Source organism: Hylobates moloch, unplaced genomic scaffold, assembly GCF_009828535.3.
Source record: "Hylobates moloch isolate HMO894 unplaced genomic scaffold, HMol_V3 SCAFFOLD_2, whole genome shotgun sequence".
NCBI lineage: Eukaryota > Metazoa > Chordata > Mammalia > Primates > Hylobatidae > Hylobates > Hylobates moloch.
Genome location: NW_026652277.1, coordinates 14,657,092 through 14,675,038, shown reverse-complemented (window position 1 = coordinate 14,675,038; position 17,947 = coordinate 14,657,092). Strand labels below are relative to the sequence as shown.

The 17,947-nt window shown below is 47.3% G+C and overlaps 1 protein-coding gene across 3 annotated transcripts in view; it reads left to right on the top strand.

Moving 5' to 3' along the window:
- Nucleotides 1–309: 309 nt before the first annotated feature.
- DHTKD1 (dehydrogenase E1 and transketolase domain containing 1) overlaps nucleotides 310–17,947 on the top strand; it is a 54,698-nt gene continuing 37,060 nt past the window's right edge. For 2 of the 3 annotated variants that reach the window (XR_009211195.1, XM_032162315.2), the window contains exons 1-4: nucleotides 497–722; nucleotides 10,860–11,015; nucleotides 13,688–13,899; nucleotides 16,708–16,902. Coding sequence is in view for 2 of the 3 variants with exons in the window: in XM_032162315.2 (XP_032018206.1) it covers nucleotides 569–722; nucleotides 10,860–11,015; nucleotides 13,688–13,899; nucleotides 16,708–16,902 (717 nt within the window). In the remaining variant the exon portion in view is untranslated. Of the gene's footprint in view, nucleotides 393–496; nucleotides 723–10,859; nucleotides 11,016–13,687; nucleotides 13,900–16,707; nucleotides 16,903–17,947 lie in introns of those variants that run through there. The other variant, XM_058431909.1, reaches the window with a different exon arrangement.

The window sequence follows — 17,947 nt, the reverse complement described above, 5'->3', positions numbered from 1 at the left end:
AGGATTACAGGCGTGAGCCACCGCGCCCGGCCTCTCTTAATGTTTCTTAAGAAAACAAAAAAATTAGGGGTATTGATTTTGTAGCTGCGCTAAATAACCTTTGCTTTTTGTGTTCCCTGGTCTCAGTCCTAGCCATTTCCTATCCACCCTGTGGCTAATTTGTCCTTTCTGTAACAGACCCCCTAGACTGTGTCTATGCGGTTGGACAGAGGCGTGATGGGTGAACACTCCCGGCCGGAGACTACAGGCGCTGCAGCTACATCCAGTTTCGTACTGGGAGCAGGTGCCGCCCCGCGGAACACTTAACTTGCTCCGCGCTGCAGTGTAGCAGAGCGGTCTCGGCCGCCCGCACCGCCCTGGAATCCCGCCCCAATCCTGGGCGTGGCTTCGCTGTGAGTGCTACTGCCACGGATTGGCTTCCAGGGTCCGGCCCCTCGGCCAATCAGGGGCGGGGGCGTTGTCTGGGGGCGGGGCTCCGGCCTCCCCTTGGCGAGTCCCGGATTTACCAGGGCCGGTGGGACCTCTTCGGGCTCCCGCCTTAGCATGCTGGCAGGGAGATCCGGTGAACATGGCCTCTGCTACTGCGGCAGCAGCACGACGGGGCCTCGGCCGGGCTCCCCTTCTCCTCTGGCGTGGCTACCAGACCGAGCGGGGCGTTTACGGCTACCGGCCGAGGAAGCCCGGGAGCCGCGAGCCCCAGGGCGCCCTGGAGCGCCCCCCAGGTCGGGGATGGGGCCTGGGCGGTGGGAGCGGGGCTGGGACGCAGAAGCTTCCCCTGGCCGACTTGCGGTGGGGTGTCGGGGTCGGGGAACCGGCCGCCGGCCTGAACGCGCGGCCGGTGGAGAGGAGGGGGAGGTGAGGGGAGCAGAGGGTAGGTGTGGGTGCTCAGTGTCGGGGTCATCCCCCGTCCGGCCTCTGTAACTGAGGATCCTTGAGGTCCACGCTTGGGTGGTCTTCCCATCTTGCTGGTCCAGACCTGGTTTTGGAAGGGCTTTTCTTTCCTTTGTTGGAAACGTGTGAGAAAATCTTTTTTTCTTTTTCTTTTTCTTTCCTTTTTTTTTTTTTTTTTTTTTGAGACGGAGTCTCGCTCTGTGGCCCAGGCTGGAGTACAGTGCTGCGACCACAGCTCCCTGCAGCCTTGAACTCCTGGGCTCAAGCTATCTTTCCACCTCGGCGTCCTGAGTAGCTGGGGACACAGAGGGACCACCACGCCCGGCTTTTTTTTTTTTTTTCACTTGCAGTAGAGATGGGGTCCCACCATGTTCCCCAGGCTGATCTTGAAATGCTGAGCTCAAGCTGATCCTGCAGCCTCGGTCTCCCAACGTGTTGGGATTACACGCTGAGCCACGGCACCCAGCCTAGAAAACCAACTCTTTAATGAGGCGGGGCTGTGGGAGAAGTAAAGTTTTAAGGTATCCCAAGGATATATTTCCAGGACCATCTCTGAGGCTTTTATATGAGCAGGTGGGGGGTCCAAGACTGCACTGCTTGGGAGAAGTGGGCAGTTAGTTCCAGACTTGGAAGACAGCATGATATTTATTATGTATTTGTCTCCTTGTAGCTAGTCTGTTACTTTAATTTCAGAGTTTAACTCTTAACTCTGCTGAATTTGGAACTATGTGCTGGTGGGGTTTCTTTTCATTTTAGCCACTCTATTGACACCTCAATATGTGCTGGTGGTTTTAATGAATTAACAGTCATGAGTATCAGTTTTTGGAACTTCTGTTGCATGCCCATTTGAGAGACTAATTTTGAGTATTTGGTTTATACTCTAAAATTATTGTATCATTATTTATCCTCACGGAGTAGAAGATAAATCCAGATTGCTTATTAGAGGAAAATCATTTGGCATCTTTGATCTGATCATTAGATTAACGTTGAAGATCCCCTTCAGCATCTGGGCACCTGACCTTTGAATGTTCCATCAATCACACACTAGAACTTCAATATTTTGCTCTTCACTTCGGAGGGCATTTAAAATAAACCTCGTATCTCTGTCTCTCCCCCTTTTTTTAATCCTAAAATGGAGTCTGGCTTTGTCGCCCAGGCTGGAGTGCAGTGGCATGATCTTGGCTCACTGCAACCTCCGTCTCCCGGGTTCAAGCGATTGTCCTGCCGCAGTGTTCTGAGTAGCTGGGATTACAGGCACCCGCCACCATGCCCAGCTAATTTTTGTATTTTTAGTAGAGATGGGGTTTCACCATGTTGGCCAGGCTGGTCTTGAACTCCTGACCTGAAGTGATCCACTGGCCTTGGCCTCCTAAAGTGCTGGGATTACAGGCATGAGCCACCGTGCCTGGCCAAGAGGGTACCTCCTTTTTGCAGAGCCAAATTCCCCTTCCTGTCTACTTCCTCATTAGGGAGCTCCAACTTGACCTCATCTTTCTTCTTGGGCCTTCCTGAAAGTGACAAGAAACAATGAACATACACTCCTGAGCTACAGGTTTCAAGGGCATGTAGTCTGCCTCAGTTTCACCAAATGTTTTTTCCTGTAGCATAACACTGCCCATCAGCTTTCTAGGTGGAAATACCTGTGTCCTTGGTACCCATTGCCTGGCTGCTAATCCAATGCCATATATATTTTTAGGCTCTGTTAGGGCAGCAACCCACCTCTGGTACCAAATTCTGTATTAGATTGGAAGAGTTCAGGTGTTGTGATATACACAGAGAAGGGATATTTTCTTTCCTTTCCCTTAAGGTCATGACCCAGAATTTGCATACATTGCTGCCACGTTCTCATTGTCCAAAACTTAGTCACATGGCCACCAGGTTATGGGGAAGGCTGGGAAGTGGCTCTTTATTCTGGGTGGCCATATACTGGGCTCTCTATTACTATCAAAGAGAGGGGAGAATGGAATTTGGGAATTGTAGCAGTCTCTGCCACAGAAGTATTATAGTAATCTGGGATGAGCAATCCACCTTTATCTTTTTCACCTCATATTTCATATCAAATCTTTTTAGTTTTTATTTTTTAAATTTTATTTATTAGGCCGGGCGCAGTGGCTCATGCCTGTAATCCCTGCACTTTGGGAGGCCAAGATGGGTGGATCACGAGGTCAGGAGTTCAAGACTAGCCTGGCCAACATGGTGAAACCTCGTCTCTACCAAAAATACAAAAATTAGCCAGGCGTGATGGCAGACGTGGGGCTAGGCGCAGTGACTCACGCCTGTAATCCCTGCACTTTGGGAGGCCGAGGCAGGCAGATCACTTGAGACAGGGTCTCACCATGTTGCCCAGGCTGGTCTCGAACTCCTGTCCTTAGGTAATATGCCTGCCTCGGCCCCCTAAAGTGTTGGGATTATAGGCGTGAGCCACCGTGTCCAGCCCCAAATAATTTATACTTCCTAAGGAATGAAAAGAGGGTTCTACATATGCAATTTATTTGTGACATATAGTATATTTGCATTTTGTATGTGCAAACATAACATTAATTATCAAGTATCTTTATATATGGGGCAACATATTAAACTGTTACTGTGTTTTATTTTTATTTTTGAGACGAGGTCTTGCTATGTCACCTAGTCTGGAGCGCAGTGGTGCAGTCACAGCTCACTTCAGCGTGCACCCGGTTCACTGGTCTTCTTTCTTCGTATGTTTATCTTCTTCATGTGTTTATCACTACGCCCGGTTCACTGGCCTTCTTTCTTCATATGTTTATCTTGGCTAAAATAAATGTCTGCATAGGATGACCACATCATTCACTAAGACTTCCCTTGTATTAAGGCTTTAAAGAGATATTGAGGCTGGACGTGGTGGCTCATGCCTGTAATCCCAGCACTTTGGGAGGCCGAGCTGGGAAGATCACTTGAGGCCAGAAGTTCGAGACCAGCCTGGCCAACATGGTGAAACCCCATCTCTACTAAAAATACAAAAATTGGCCTGGTGGTGTTTGCCTATAATACGGGCTACTCAGGAGGCTGAGTCAGGAGAATCACTTGAACCTGGGAGGCTGAGGTTGCAATGAGCTGAGATGAGGCCACTGCACTCCAGCCTGGGTGGCAGGGCAAGACTCTTGTCTCAATAAATAAATAAATAAGTACAAATAAATAAATAAATAGATATTGAATTTGCCTCTAGTAACCTTTTGGATGGCAGTGGTTTCACTAGTTACAATTTGACCCATGATGAGTGTTCTTTGTAACTAGGTATTTGTAACAGCTTGTACTTTCACCTCTGTAAACCTCAATTTCCAAGGAAACTTGAATTTATTTATCAACAATGCCAATTTAAAATGGAGGTGGGTTTAGGAGTAGTGATTCATGGGTGTTCTTTTTTTTTTGAGATGGAGTTTTGCTCCTGTTGCTGAGGCTGGAGTACAATGGCATGATCTCGGCTCACCACAACCTCCGCCTCCTGGGTTCAAGTGATTCTCCTGCCTCAGCCTCCTGAGTAGCTGGGACTACAGGCATGTACCACCACGCCTGGCTAATTTTGTATTTTTAGTAGAGACAGAGTTTCTCTGTGTTGGTCAGGCTGGTCTCCAACTCCCGACCTCATGTGATCCACCCACCTCGGCCTCCCAAAGTGCCTGGATTACAGGCATAAGCCACCATGCCGGACCTGTTTATTTGTTTTTTTGAGACACAGTCACTCCGTGGCCCAGGCTGGATTGCAGTTGGGCGATCTTGGCTCACTGCAACCTTTGCCTCCTGGGTTCCAGTGATTCTCCTGCCTCAGTCTCCTGAGTAGCTGAGATTACAGGCATGTGCCACCGCGCCCAGCTAATTTTTGTATTTTTAGTAGAGATGTGGTTTCACCATGTTGGCCAGGGTGGTATCAAACTCCTGACCTCAAGTGACCCACCAACCTCTGCCTCCCAAAGTTCTGGGATTATAGGTATAAGCCATCGCACCCAACCCATGAAAATATTAGCTCTTTTACTTTTTTTTTTTTGGACAGGGTCTCGCTCTGTCACCCAGGCTGGAGTGCAGTGGCATGATCTCGGCTCACTGCAACCTCTACCTCCTGGGTTTAAGAGATTCTCCTGCCTCAGCCTCTTGAGTAGCTGGGACTACAGGTGCTCACCACCATGCCTGGCTGATTTTTGTATTTTTAGTAGAAACAGGGTTTCACATATTGGCCAAGCTAGTCTTGAACTCCTGAGCTCAAGCCATCTGCCTTCAACCAGGCTTTTCTGAAGGCCGCAGTCTCTGGCTAGCTCTTTTCTCATGAGCTATCTCTCAATTCCGAGTTTCAAAATCTGGAAAAGCTCAGGCTGGCCCAGCTTGACTCAGCCTCTACAGCAGCAAGGCAGACTGGAGTAATGTGTGCATGCCCACCGGGCCCCACAGCTTGGCATGGGAGGGTGCAAAGTGAGGGAGAAGAAGCTGCTTCAGCTCTTGTACTCTAAGTTTGAGGGCTCTGAAAAGCTTTTATCATGAAGCATGACTCTTGATCTCAGGACTTCATTCAAATAACAAATATTTCTTGAGTGTCTACCATGTGTTAGTCTTCTTAGCCAGAAGCATGCCTCCGATATTCTCCTTTATTTTTAAGAGGAGTGCAGGCGTGTATCTGCTGTTGTTTTCTCTATTCTCTCTGGCTTCGTTAGGGACTTAAACATCAAATCTAATTCCTGTGACCTTTTGCAGATATTATGAGCAGTAAACTGTTTGGGTGGTATTACGCCTAATGTAAAGGTATTCATTTTTCTCTTGTAGTAATTCTTTCATTTCTGCAGTAATAGAAAGTTTTGTTTTTGTTTTTGTTTTGTTTTTGTTTTGTTTTGTTTTCTTTGAGACACTCTGTGTCGCCCAGGCTGAGTGCAGTGGCACAATTACAGCTTACCACAGCCTCAGACTCCTGGGCTCAAGTGATCCTCCCACCTCAGTCTCCTCAGTAGCTGAGATCACAGGCACGTGCCACCGCAACCAGCTAATTTTTGTATTTTTTTGTTTTGTTTTTGAGACAGAGTCTCAGTCTCGCTCTGTCGCCCAGGCTGGAGTGCAGTGGCACGATCTCTGCTCACTGCAAGCTCCGCCTCCCAGGTTCACGCCATTCTCCTGCTTCAGCCTCCTGTGTAGCCAAGACTACAGGCGCCCGCCACCATGCCCGGCTAATTTTTTTGTATTTTTGGTAGAGATGGGGTTTCAGCGTGTTAGCCAGGATGGTCTTGATCTCCTGACCTTGTGATCCGCCCGCCTGGGTCTCCCAAAGTGCTGGCATTACAGGTGTGAGCCACTGCGCCCGTCCAATTCTTGTATTTTTTGTAGAGACAGGGTCTCACTCTGTTGCCCAGGCCGGTCTCAAGCCCTTGACCTCAAGAGGCCCTCCTGCCCCAGCCTCCCAAAGTGATTACAGGTGTGAGCCACAGTGGCCATCCAGTAATAGGAAGTATTTTATGAATAATTCTATTGCTGTGCTCTCATTCTTTTAAATTTTATTTTTATTTATTTTTCTATCCTTCCAGAGAAAAAGAATTAAATCTTTTAATTTCGTTCTTTATTATAAAGGTAATACAATTGAAGTAAGTTTTATCTAGAGCATTTGAAATTGGAACTTGATCAGTTAATTCCATTTATTTTTATTTTGCTTCTTTTTTTTAGTTCTTTTGTTTTTTCTTTTAAAACAATTTTGACAGAGCGAGACTCCATCTCAAAAAAAAAAAAAAGAAAAAAGAAAATAAAGCTATCTGAATGCAAAATCTCTAGACTTTTCTGATTTCTCCCCCTAATTTTACTTTTTCCCACAGCAACTGGCTTAGGGACAAGTAGAACTGATTCTTATAAGCACAAAGTCAACTGATGAGAGCAGTGCTGCATATGCTAGAGAGAAGCCACAAACCAAAGCTTTTAGAGTGCATCAGGCAGCAAGTCCACTAAATGGCTGCATTTGAAAGAGCTTTATTGCCGGGTGTGGTGGCTCACGCCTGTAATCCCAGCACTTTGGGAGGCCGTGGTGGGCGGATCACGAGGTCAGGAGATACAGACTATCCTGGCTAACACGGTGAAACCCCGTCTCTACTAAAAATACAAAAAAATTAACTGGATGTAGTGGCACAGGCCTGTAGTCCCAGCTACTCGGGAGGCTGAGGCAGGAGAATCGCTTGAACCCAGGAGGCAGAGGTTGCAGTGAGCCGAGATGGTACCACTGCACTCCAGCCTTGGCAACAGAGCAAGACTCTGTCTCAAAAAAATTAAAAAAAAAAAAAAAAGAGCTTTATTAGGCCGGGCGCGGTGTCTCACGCCTGTAATTCCAGCACTTTGGGAGGCCGCGATGGGCGGATCACGAGGTCAAGAGATCAAGACCATCCTGGCTAACACAGTGAAACCCCGTCTCTACTAAAAATACAAAAAATTAGCCGGGCGTGGTGGCGGGTGCCTGTAGTCCCAGCTACTCGGGAGGCTGAGGCAGGAGAATGGCGTGAACCCGGGAGGCGGAGCATGCAGTGAGCCGAGGTCGCGCCACTGCACTCCAGCCTGGGCGACAGAGCGAGACTCCGTCTCAAAAAAAAAAAAAAAAAAAAGAGCTTGTACATGTTCACTGTGGAAAACTGTGAGAATACAGTAAGCAAAAAATAACAAATCTGCCTGGGTGTGATGACGTGCACCTGTAATCCCAGCTACTTGGGAGGCTGAGGGAGGAGGATCTCTTGAGACCAGGAGTTTGAGTCCAGCCTGGGCAATATAGCCAGACCCTGTTTCTTTTTTTTTCTTTCTTTTTTTTTTTGGGACGGAGTTTCACTGTGTTGCCCAGGCTGGAGTGCGGTGACGCAATCTCCATTCACTGCAAACTCCACCTCCCGGGTTCACGCCGTTCTCCTGCCTCAGCCTCCCGAGTAGCTGGGACTACAGGCGCCCACGACCACGCCCGGCTAATTTTTTGTGTTTTTGTAGAGACGGGGTTTCACCGTGTTAGCCAAGATAGTCCCGATCTCCTGACCTCGTGATCCGCCTGCCTCCGCCTCCCAAAGTGCTAGGATTACAGACGTGAGCCACCAAGCCCGGCCAGCCTGACCCTGTTTTTGATGAGAAAAAAAAAAAAAGGAAGAAAAAAGAACAAGTCAGCAATTTCTTCATAGGATTATCACTTACATTTTTGATCAGTTTCTTTTGTTTATGAAATATATATGTGTGCATATATATAAGTATATATAATTACATATACTAATATATATAGTAAAAGATAAAATATATATTATAAACTACTCATATATACATACACAGTGTAACAACGTAGTGCATGCTTTATATATTGTGGTCATTCATTAAGAGTTTTTTGGGTTTTTTTTGAGATGGAGTTTCATGCTCGTCACCCAGGCTGGAGTACAATGGCACAACCTCGGATCACTGCAACCTCTGCCTCCGGGGTTCAAGCGATTCTCCTGCTTCAGCCTCCTGAGTAGCTGGGATTACAGGCATCTGCCACCAGGCCTGGCTAATTTCTTGTTTTTAGTAGAGACAGGGTTTCACCATGTGGGCCAGGCCGGTCTCAAACTCCTGACCTCAGGTGATGAGGTCACCTTGGCCCGCCTTGGCCTCCCAAAGTGCTGGGATTACAGGCATGAGCCACTGTGCCCGGCCATTCATTAAGTCTTGATGCTTTTTCATCAATCATTCTTCTACAATATTATTTTTTAATGGCTGTCGGCAATTTGAGATGAGTTAGTGCCATTGCTTGTCCCTCAGAGGATGGGTTTATAAAGACAGAGCTAATGATAGGGAGCTGTCAGTGAAGAATGAGGAGGGCCTACCTTTGTCTTCAAGATGGGAGGGTGCGGGTGAGGGCCACTGAGTGCCTTCACGTTGTACTCATGCCCTCTAGGGACAGCCAAGTTCTGATTAAGCCCAGGAGTGTGAGGAACGTTCAGAGAGCTGGGGAGTACCAATATTTTGTGTATTTTATTTTTTAGAGATGGGATCTTGCTCTCTCACCCAGGCTAGAGTGCAGTGGTGAGATTCCAGCTCACTGCAGCCTCGAATTCCTGGGTTCAAGCTCCTCCTTCAGCCTCTTGAGTAGTTGGGATTATAGGTGTGCACCACCATGCCTGGCTACCAATATTTCGAGATGGGCAAAGAGAAGTCCCCCAAAAGTGACTGAGATTGAGTAGCTCTGGAGTTAGAAAGAAAACCAGGTTCCTGCAATGCTGTAGAGCCCAGGGAAGAATATGTTCTTAAAAGGAGAGATGGGAGCCGGGCGCGGTGGCTCACGCCTGTAATCCCAGCACTTTGGGAGGCCGAGGGGGGTGGATCACGAGGTCAGGAGATTGAGACCATCCTGGCCAACATGGTGAAACCCGATCTCTACTAAAATACAAAAAATTAGCCGGGTATGGTGGCATGCACCATACTCGGAAGGCTGAGGCAGGGGAATAACTTGAACCCGGGAGGCAGAGATTGCAGTGAGCCAAGATTGCGCCACTGCACTCCAGCCTGGCGTCAGTGAGACTCCGTCTCAAAAAAAAATAACAAAATAAAAAAATAAAAGGTGAGAGTGGCCCACAGGGCCGTGCTTTAGACATAGTCTATCTGGATTTTAGCCACAAATATGAAGGCTTCCTACTTCATATGACAGTGATGGAGAACTTGAATAAGGTTCAAAATAGAACCCTTAGCAGTTTATAGGACTAACTCCCAGGCTGAAATCAGTTCATTTCCTGGGATGGTTTGATTCGTTTATTTGACCTATTATGGCTTCACCTAACTGCTGTATTAGTGCAAACACATCCTGTGCGTGTTCAATACCTCTGTGTTCTTTCCTCACTAAACCTGCTACAAGTAAAGAGGTGTGCTTTGGCAGTGCCTAGAATACAAACCCAAGTGCATAGATGGCTCTGAAATCATTCCACGGCAATGCTTGTTCATAAAATAGACCTTAGAAGTTTTAAAATTTGTGGGCCGGATGCAGTGGCTCACGCCTGTAATCCCAGCACTTCGGGAGGCCATGGCAGGCAGATCACGAGGTCAGGAGATCAAGACCATCCTGGCTAACACGGTGAAACCCTGTCTCTACTAAAAATACAAAACACTAGCCGGGCGTGGTGGCGGGCGCCTGGAGTCCCAGCTACTTGGGAGGTTGAGGCAGGAGAATGACTTGAACCTGGGGGGCGCAGGTTGCAGTGAGCCAAGATTGCACCACTGTACTTCAGCCTGGGCAACAGAGCAAGACAACGTCTCAAAAAAAAAAAAAAAAAAAGTTTGAAAATATGCTAACAATTGTCTCTGGGTTCTGAAAATAAAAACACAAATTGTAAAAATGTGTTTCTTGGCCTTCTTTGGGAGGCCAAGGTGAATGAATCACTTGAGCTCAGGGGTTCAAGACCAACCTGGGCAACATGGTTAAACTCCATCTCGACCAAAAAAAAAAAAAAATTAGCCAGGTGTGGTGGTGCATGCCTGTAGTCCCAGCTACTTGGGAGGATGAGGCAGGAGGATCACTTGAGCCCAGGTTGCAGTGAGCTATGATGGTTCTTGGCCGGGCGCGGTGGCTCACGCCTGTAATCCCAGCACTTTGGGAGGCCGAGGTGGGCGGATCACAAGGTCAGGAGATCAAGACCACCCTGGCTAACACGGTGAAAGCCCATCTCTACTAAAAATACAAAACAATTAGCTGGACTACTGGGAGGCTGAGGCAGGAGAATGGCATGAACCCGGGAGGCGGAGCTTGCATTGAGCCTAGATTGCACTCCTGCACTCCAGCCTGGGCACCAGAGCGAGACTGTCTCAAAAAAAAAAAAAAAAAAAAAAGTGATGGTTCTACTGCACTCTAGCCTGGGCAATAGAACAAGACCCTATCTCTAAAATAAATAAATAAATGAAAATTAAGGTGTCTAGGGCTGTAAGAGCTTCTTTGAAAAACTGATTTTTGAGATTTGTAGTCATCTAAACTGTTTGTATTTTTAAATTTTCCCCTGATTTAGTTGATCACGGCCTTGCCAGGTTGGTGACAGCATATCGCGAGCATGGTCATAAAGCTGCCAAAATCAACCCCCTCTTCACTGGACAAGCCCTGCTGGAGAATGTGCCTGAAATCCAAGCCCTGGTGCAGACACTGCAGGGACCCTTCCACACGGCAGGTATGGCTTCTGCATAGCAGACGGGAGCACGGAGCTGCACACCAGGCCCGGCTCCTGCCTCTGTTCTTGAAGAAGCGGCATCCCCACTGGAGCTGAGGCTCCCACAGGTGTGAGGAGACCCAAGGGGCACACTGAAGTGTGGTCAGGGAGGAGCATTCTTGGGATTCTAGAAGTTCTGAGGAGGCCTGTTTTCTCAACGTTCAACAGCATTGAATTGGCTGGGCACAATGGCTGACACCCATAATCCCAGCACTTTGGGAGCCCGAGGTGGGAGGGTCATTTGAGCCCAGCAGTTTGAGACCAACCTGCGTAACATAGTGAGACTGTCTCCACCAAAAAAAAAAAAATTAGCTGGGCATGGTGGTGCATGCCTGTAATTCCAGGCACTCCAGAGGCAGAGATGGAAGGATCTTTTGAGCCTGGGAGGTCAAGGCTGCAGTGAGGCTTGATCATGCTACTGCACTCCAGCCTGGGCAACAGAGTGAGACCCTGTCTGAAAAAACAAACAAACAAAAAACCTTGAACTCTAAAGTGCTGTATGTTTAGCATATGTCAATTTATTCTCAAAACCACTCCCAAAAGTAGTTATTATCCTCTTTATGTTGCAGATGGAGAAACAAAGAGAACTTATATAACTCATAGCTGCTCAGTGGCAGAGGTGGGGTGAAATCCAGGGCTGCTTCCATTCCAAAGCTGGCACCCCCTCATTCTGTTTTCTTTCCCAGCATGGGAACTTCGAAAAAGTTGGGCCTGCATCATCAGTCATGATTTCAGGGTCCTACCTCATGTTACTTTTTGAAGTTAATCTTGCAAATATCAAATTCTGATTGTGTGTATCAGTGAGTCATGTTTCAGTCATCTAATGCTGTGTAATAAACTACTCCAAGACGTAGTGGCATTTAAACCCTCAACGATCATTTTAGTGTCTCTTAGGGTTCGGGGGGTTACCTGGGCTTTGCAAGGTGATAGTTTTCTCTCTTTTTTCTTTTTTTTTTGAGATGGGCCTCCAAAGGCCCTTTTCTTGAGCCTCTGCAGAAAGAACTGATTCCTCAGCACCTCATAAAAGCAAACGAGTTAATGTGGAAAACATTAAGTGACATGATTAATGGCTCAGCTGGAATATAGTGGGGATGCATCTAACTTCCTCAAAAGACCAATACTTTAAATCTTTTTATACAAAAAAGAAATACAATAAACTTTGTTGTAAGAAACCATAAGCCGGCTGAGTGTGGTGGCTCACGCCTGTAGTCCCAGCACTTTGGGAGGCCAAGGCGGGCGGATCACGAGGTCAGGAGATCAAGACCATCCTGGCTAACACAGTGAAACCCCGTCTCTACTAAAAAAAATACAAAAAAATTAGCTGAGCATGGTAGCAGGCACCTGTAGTCCCAGCTACTCAGGAGGCTGAGGCAGGAGAATGGCGTGAACCCGGGAGGCGGAGCTTGCAGTGAGCCAAGATCGCGCAACTGCACTCCAGCCTGGGCGACAGAGCGAGACTCCATCTCTAAAACAAAAAAAGAAACCATAAGCCAGGGGTGTCTAATCTTTTGGCTTCCTTGGGCCACGTTGGAATTAGAATTGTCTTGGACCACACATGAAATACACTAACACTAATCATACCTAGTGAGCTAAAAAAAAATCACAAAATCTCACAATGTTTTAAGAAAGTTTATTCATTTGTGTTGGGCCACATTCAAAGCTGTCCTGGGCCACATGCAGCCTTGGACAAGCTTGCTAAGCAATATAAAGTAAAGGTTGGGGCCGGGTGTGGTGGCTTATGCCTGTAATCTCAGCACTTTGGGAGGCCGAGGCAAGAGGTTCACCTGAGGACAGGAGTTCGAGACCAGCCTGGCCAAGATGGTGAAACCCCATCTATACTAAAAATACAAAAATTAGCCAGACATGGTGATGTGCACGTGTAGTCCCAGCTACTCGAGAGGCTGAGGCAGGAGAATCACTTGAACCCAGGAGGCAGAGGTTGCAGTGAGCCAAGATCGTGCCACTGCACTCCAGCCTGGGCAACAAGAGCAAAAACTCCATCACACACACACACACACACACACACACACACAAAATAAATTACTGTAGAAACAAAACTTGGCATAAAGCAGCAGCAGGCTCTGTCCTTGTGAAGGAAGTGGGGGTTTTCTCCCCTTCTAGTTTTACTACTTCATGACCTTTGACCATATTTTTAGTTTTTTCTTTAGAAAAAAATCTAGATAAGCATTAATAATGACCCAAGTTATTTATTTATTTATTTATTTATTTTGGGACGGAGCCTTGCTCTGTCGCCCAGGCTGGAGTGCAGTGGCGTGATCTCGGCTCACTGCAACCTCTGCCTCCCAGGTTCAAGCAATTCTCCTGCCTCAGCCTCTTGAGTAGCTGGGACTACAGGTGCACGCTACCACGCCCAGCTAATTTTTGTAATTTTAGTAGAGACGGGGTTTTACCATCTTGGTCAGGCTGGGCTTGAACTCCTGACCTCAGGAGATCCACCCGCCTTGCCTCCCAAAGTGTTGAGATTACAGGTGTGAGCCACCGCACCCGGCCAATAATGACCCACGTTATTAAGAACAAAGCACTCTGTGTTGAAGTAATTATGTTGGTATGTTCCAGAATTAACTTGCCACGTGATTATTTTTTAAAGTGACTCCTTTGATTGTATTTCACAGGATTATTGAACATGGGGAAGGAAGAGGCCTCACTTGAGGAGGTGTTAGTCTATCTCAATCAAATCTACTGTGGGCAGATTTCTATTGAAACCTCCCAACTTCAGAGCCAGGAGGAGAAAGACTGGTTTGCCAAGCGGTTTGAGGAACTGCAAAAGGAGACGTTTACCACAGAAGAGCGAAAACATCTGTCGAAACTAATGCTGGAATCTCAGGTAAAAAGGAGCATCTAGGCTGGGCGCGGTAGCTACTGCCTGTAATCCCAGCACTTTGGGAGGCCGAGGCAGGCAGATCACCTGAGGTCAGGAGTTCAAGACCAGCCTGACCAACACGGAGAAACCCCATCTCTACTAAAAATACAAAAATTAGCCAGACATGGTGGTGCATGCCTGTAATCCTAGCTACTCGTGAGGCTGAGGCAGGAGAATTGCTTGAACCCAGTAGGCAGAGGTTGCAGTGAGCCGAGATCACGCCATTGCACTCCAGCCTGGATAACAAGAGCGAAAACACAGTCTCAAAAAAAAAAAAGGAGAATCTAATAGCAAGGGCATAGGTCAGCCTCACTGCCTATAAAGATATATAGCCTGGCTGACATAGCGAAACCCCGTCTCTACTAAAAATACAAAAATTAGCCAGGGGTGATGGTGCACACCTATAATCCCAGCTAATCAGGAGGCTGGGGCACGAGAATCCCTGGAACCTGGGAGGTGGAGGCTGCAGTGAGCTGAGATTGCGCCACTGCACTCCAGCCTGGGTGACAGAGCAAGACTCTGTCTCAAAAAAAAAAAAAAAGATAAATAACTACTAAAGAGAGGGAATTGAGCCATTAACTCTGAACTTAAATCCCTCATTACTTCAACACAACAGATCATAAAACACGCACCATTTTATTATTTTATTTTTCCTCAGAGATCCTTGTTCTGAGCACATCACTTTATTCTAAGTAGCAAAATGTTGGTTGCCAAAATATTGACCTATTGGCTCTCCTCAGAGTCAAAATACTTCTTGTGTATGTGTCTACTCACTCTATAGAAGATGACAAGATCCTTAAGACCTTACTTCTGACTGGGCACAGTGGCTCGCGCCTGTCATCCCAGTCCTTTGGGAGGCTGAGGTGGGCGTATTGCTTGAGGTCAGGAGTTCAAGATCAGCCTGGCCAACATGGTGAAACCCCGTGTTTACTAAAAAAAAAAAAAAAATACAAAAAATTAGCCTGGTGTGGTAGAGCATACCTGTAGTCCCAACTACTTGGGTAGCTGAGGCAGAAGAATTGCTTGAACCCAGGAGGAGGAGGTTTCAGTGAGCTGAGATCGCACCACTGCAGTGAGCTGAGATTGCATCACTGCACTCCGGTCTGGGCAACAGAGCAAGACTCTGCCCAAAAAAAAAAAAAAACAAACAACAACAAAAAACACATATAGTTCTTAAGGTTTTATTTATTTACTTTATTTTTATTTTTTTGAGATGGAGTCTCGCCCTGTCGCCCAAGTAGCTGGGATTACAGGGGCGTGCCACCACACCCAGCTAGTTTTTGTATTTTTAGTCGAGACGGGGTTTCATCGTGTTGGCCAAGATGGTCTCGATCTCCTGAGTTCATGATCCACCTGCCTCGGCCTCCCAAAGTGCTGAGATTACAGGCATGAGCCACCATACCCGGCCTTTAAAAAAAAAAATTTTTTTTTAAATTTATTTAAAATTTCTTTCTTTCTTTTTTTTTTCTTTTTTTTTGAGATCATTTTTCCCTGTCGCCCTGGCTGGAGTGCAGTGGTGTGATCTCAGCTCACTGTAACCTCCGCCTCCCAGGTTCAAGCCATTCTCCTGCCTCAGCCTCCCAAGTAGCTGGGACTACAGGTGCGTGCCATGATGCCTGGCTAATTTTTTGTATTTTTAGTAGAATGGGGTTTCACTGTGTTAGTCAGGATGGTCTCGATCTCCTGACCTCATGATTCACCCCCCTCAGCCTTCCAAAGTGCTGGGATTACAGGCGTGAGCCACCGCGCCCGGCCTAAAATGTGTTAGCCAGGATGGTCTCGATCTCCTGACCTCGTGATCTGCCCACCTCGGCCTCCCAAAGTGCTGGGATTGAGGCGTGAGCCACCGCGACTGGCCTAAAATTTCTTTTAATATGTAAGCAAAAAAAAGTCTTTTGATAACAGGACATACTGTCACCATTCAGGGCTATGTATAGTTGCAGTCCTTGAGACAGTCTTGCTCTGTCACCCAGGCTGGAGTGCAGTGGCATGATCTCAGCTTACTGCAACCTCCGCCTCCTGGACTCAAGCAATTCTCCTGCCTCAGCCTCCTGAGTAGCTGGGATTACGGGTGCGTACCACCACACCTGGCTAATTTTTATATTTTCAGTAGAGACGGGGTTTCACCATGTTGGCCAAGGCTTGAACTCCTGGCCTCAAGTGATCCACCCGCCTTGGCCTCCCAAAGTGCTGGGATTACAGACGTGAACCACCATGCCTGGCCTGGTCTTACTTCTTAAGAACTAAAGATACTTAAGTTCAGAACTTAATCTGAGATGATCAAAAGATGACATGTGGAAGAGAGGCTCGATACAAATGAATGGAACTGAACCTCTGTTGGGGCTGTGACCAGGACTCTGGAATGTCAAGATGGCAAGAAGCCCCTTCCTAATAGTTTGGGTAGTTGGATAGTTTGCAGCCTTGATTCATACCATAAAGCCCCATGTGAAAACTGGGGTACTGGGAAGAGGCAGCAGAAATCTAAGGCCTTGCTTCCAGTCCAGAAGAACACACGTTCTAAGGGGGTTTCCTTGGGGTGAGTTATTCTGCCGCTCAGGTTATTCTCCTCGGCCCCTCCTGCTGTCCGGGATCCTTGGAAAGCCATCCCGCTGTGTCCATGTTATGTCTCTCTCTGGGATATGTAGTAAAGTGGCATTGCTGTGGCCACTTGGGGAGTGTGGGGCCATCTCACAACACACACAGACTTATCTGCCTTCCACCGGAGAAGCTGGCTGTCTCCTGGCAGCTCATGTCTCACATGATGTTCTGCAGGAGTTTGACCACTTTCTGGCCACCAAGTTCTCGACAGTGAAGCGATATGGAGGCGAAGGGGCTGAAAGCATGATGGGCTTTTTCCACGAGCTGCTGAAAATGTCGGCCTACAGCGGGATCACTGATGTCATTATTGGGATGCCCCATAGAGGGAGGCTGAATTTATTGACAGGCCTTCTGCAGTTCCCTCCAGAGGTAAGGTTACTCGCTGTGTTTCTCAGTAGCACTATATGATTGATTGTAACAGAATAAAACTGCTGGTTTCATTCTGGTGATAAATGATGTTGATGGTGATGGCTGGGCACTGTGGCTCACACCTGCAATCCCAGCCTGTTGGGAGGATGAGGCAGGAGGATGGCTTGAATCTAGGAGTTTGAGACCACCCTGTGGAACAAAGTGAGACTTTGTCTCTATCAAAAATAAAATAAGTTGGCCAAGCATGGTGGCATGCACCTGTGTTCCCAGCTACTCAGGAGACTGAGGCCAGAGGATCACTTGAGCCCAGGAGTTTGAGGCTGCATGAGCTATAATCTCACCACTGTGCTCCAGGCTGGGCAACAAAGCAAGATGCTGCCTGAATATAAATAAATTTTTAAAAAGTAAAACTCATGATGATCATTCATTTTAGGAAGTCAACTAAGGCTAGGCAAGGTGGCTCACACCTGCAATCCCAGCACTTGGGAGGCTAAGGCAAGAGGAGTGCTTGAGTCCAGGAGTTCAAGACCAGCTTGGGTAACCTCGCAAAACTCTGTCCCTACAAAAATAAAAATTAGGTGGCATGGTCTCTACAAACATAAAAATTAGGTGGTGCACCTATGGTTCCAGCTTCTCGGGAGGCTGGGGTGGGAGGATCTCTTGAGTCCAGGAGATGGAGGCTGCAGTGAGCCGAGACTGTGCCACTGCCCTCCAGCCTGGAAGACAGAGCCAGATCCTGTCTCAAAAAAAAAAAAAAAAAGAAGAAAGGCGACTAAGCATACGAGCAATTGGTCCAGGAGGTAGCTTAGACAGTTTAGTTAATTGACAGAGCTGGTATTTGGATTGGTTTTCCATATATTCTTACTTATTTATTTATTGAGACCAAATCTCGCTCTGTCACCCAGGCTGGAGTGCAGTGGCGTGATCTCGGCTCACTGTAACCTCCGCCTCCCAGGTTCAAGTGATTCTTATGCCTCAGCCTCTCGACTAGCTGGGATTACAGGCGCCTGCCACCACGCCCAACTTATTTTTTGTATTTTTAATG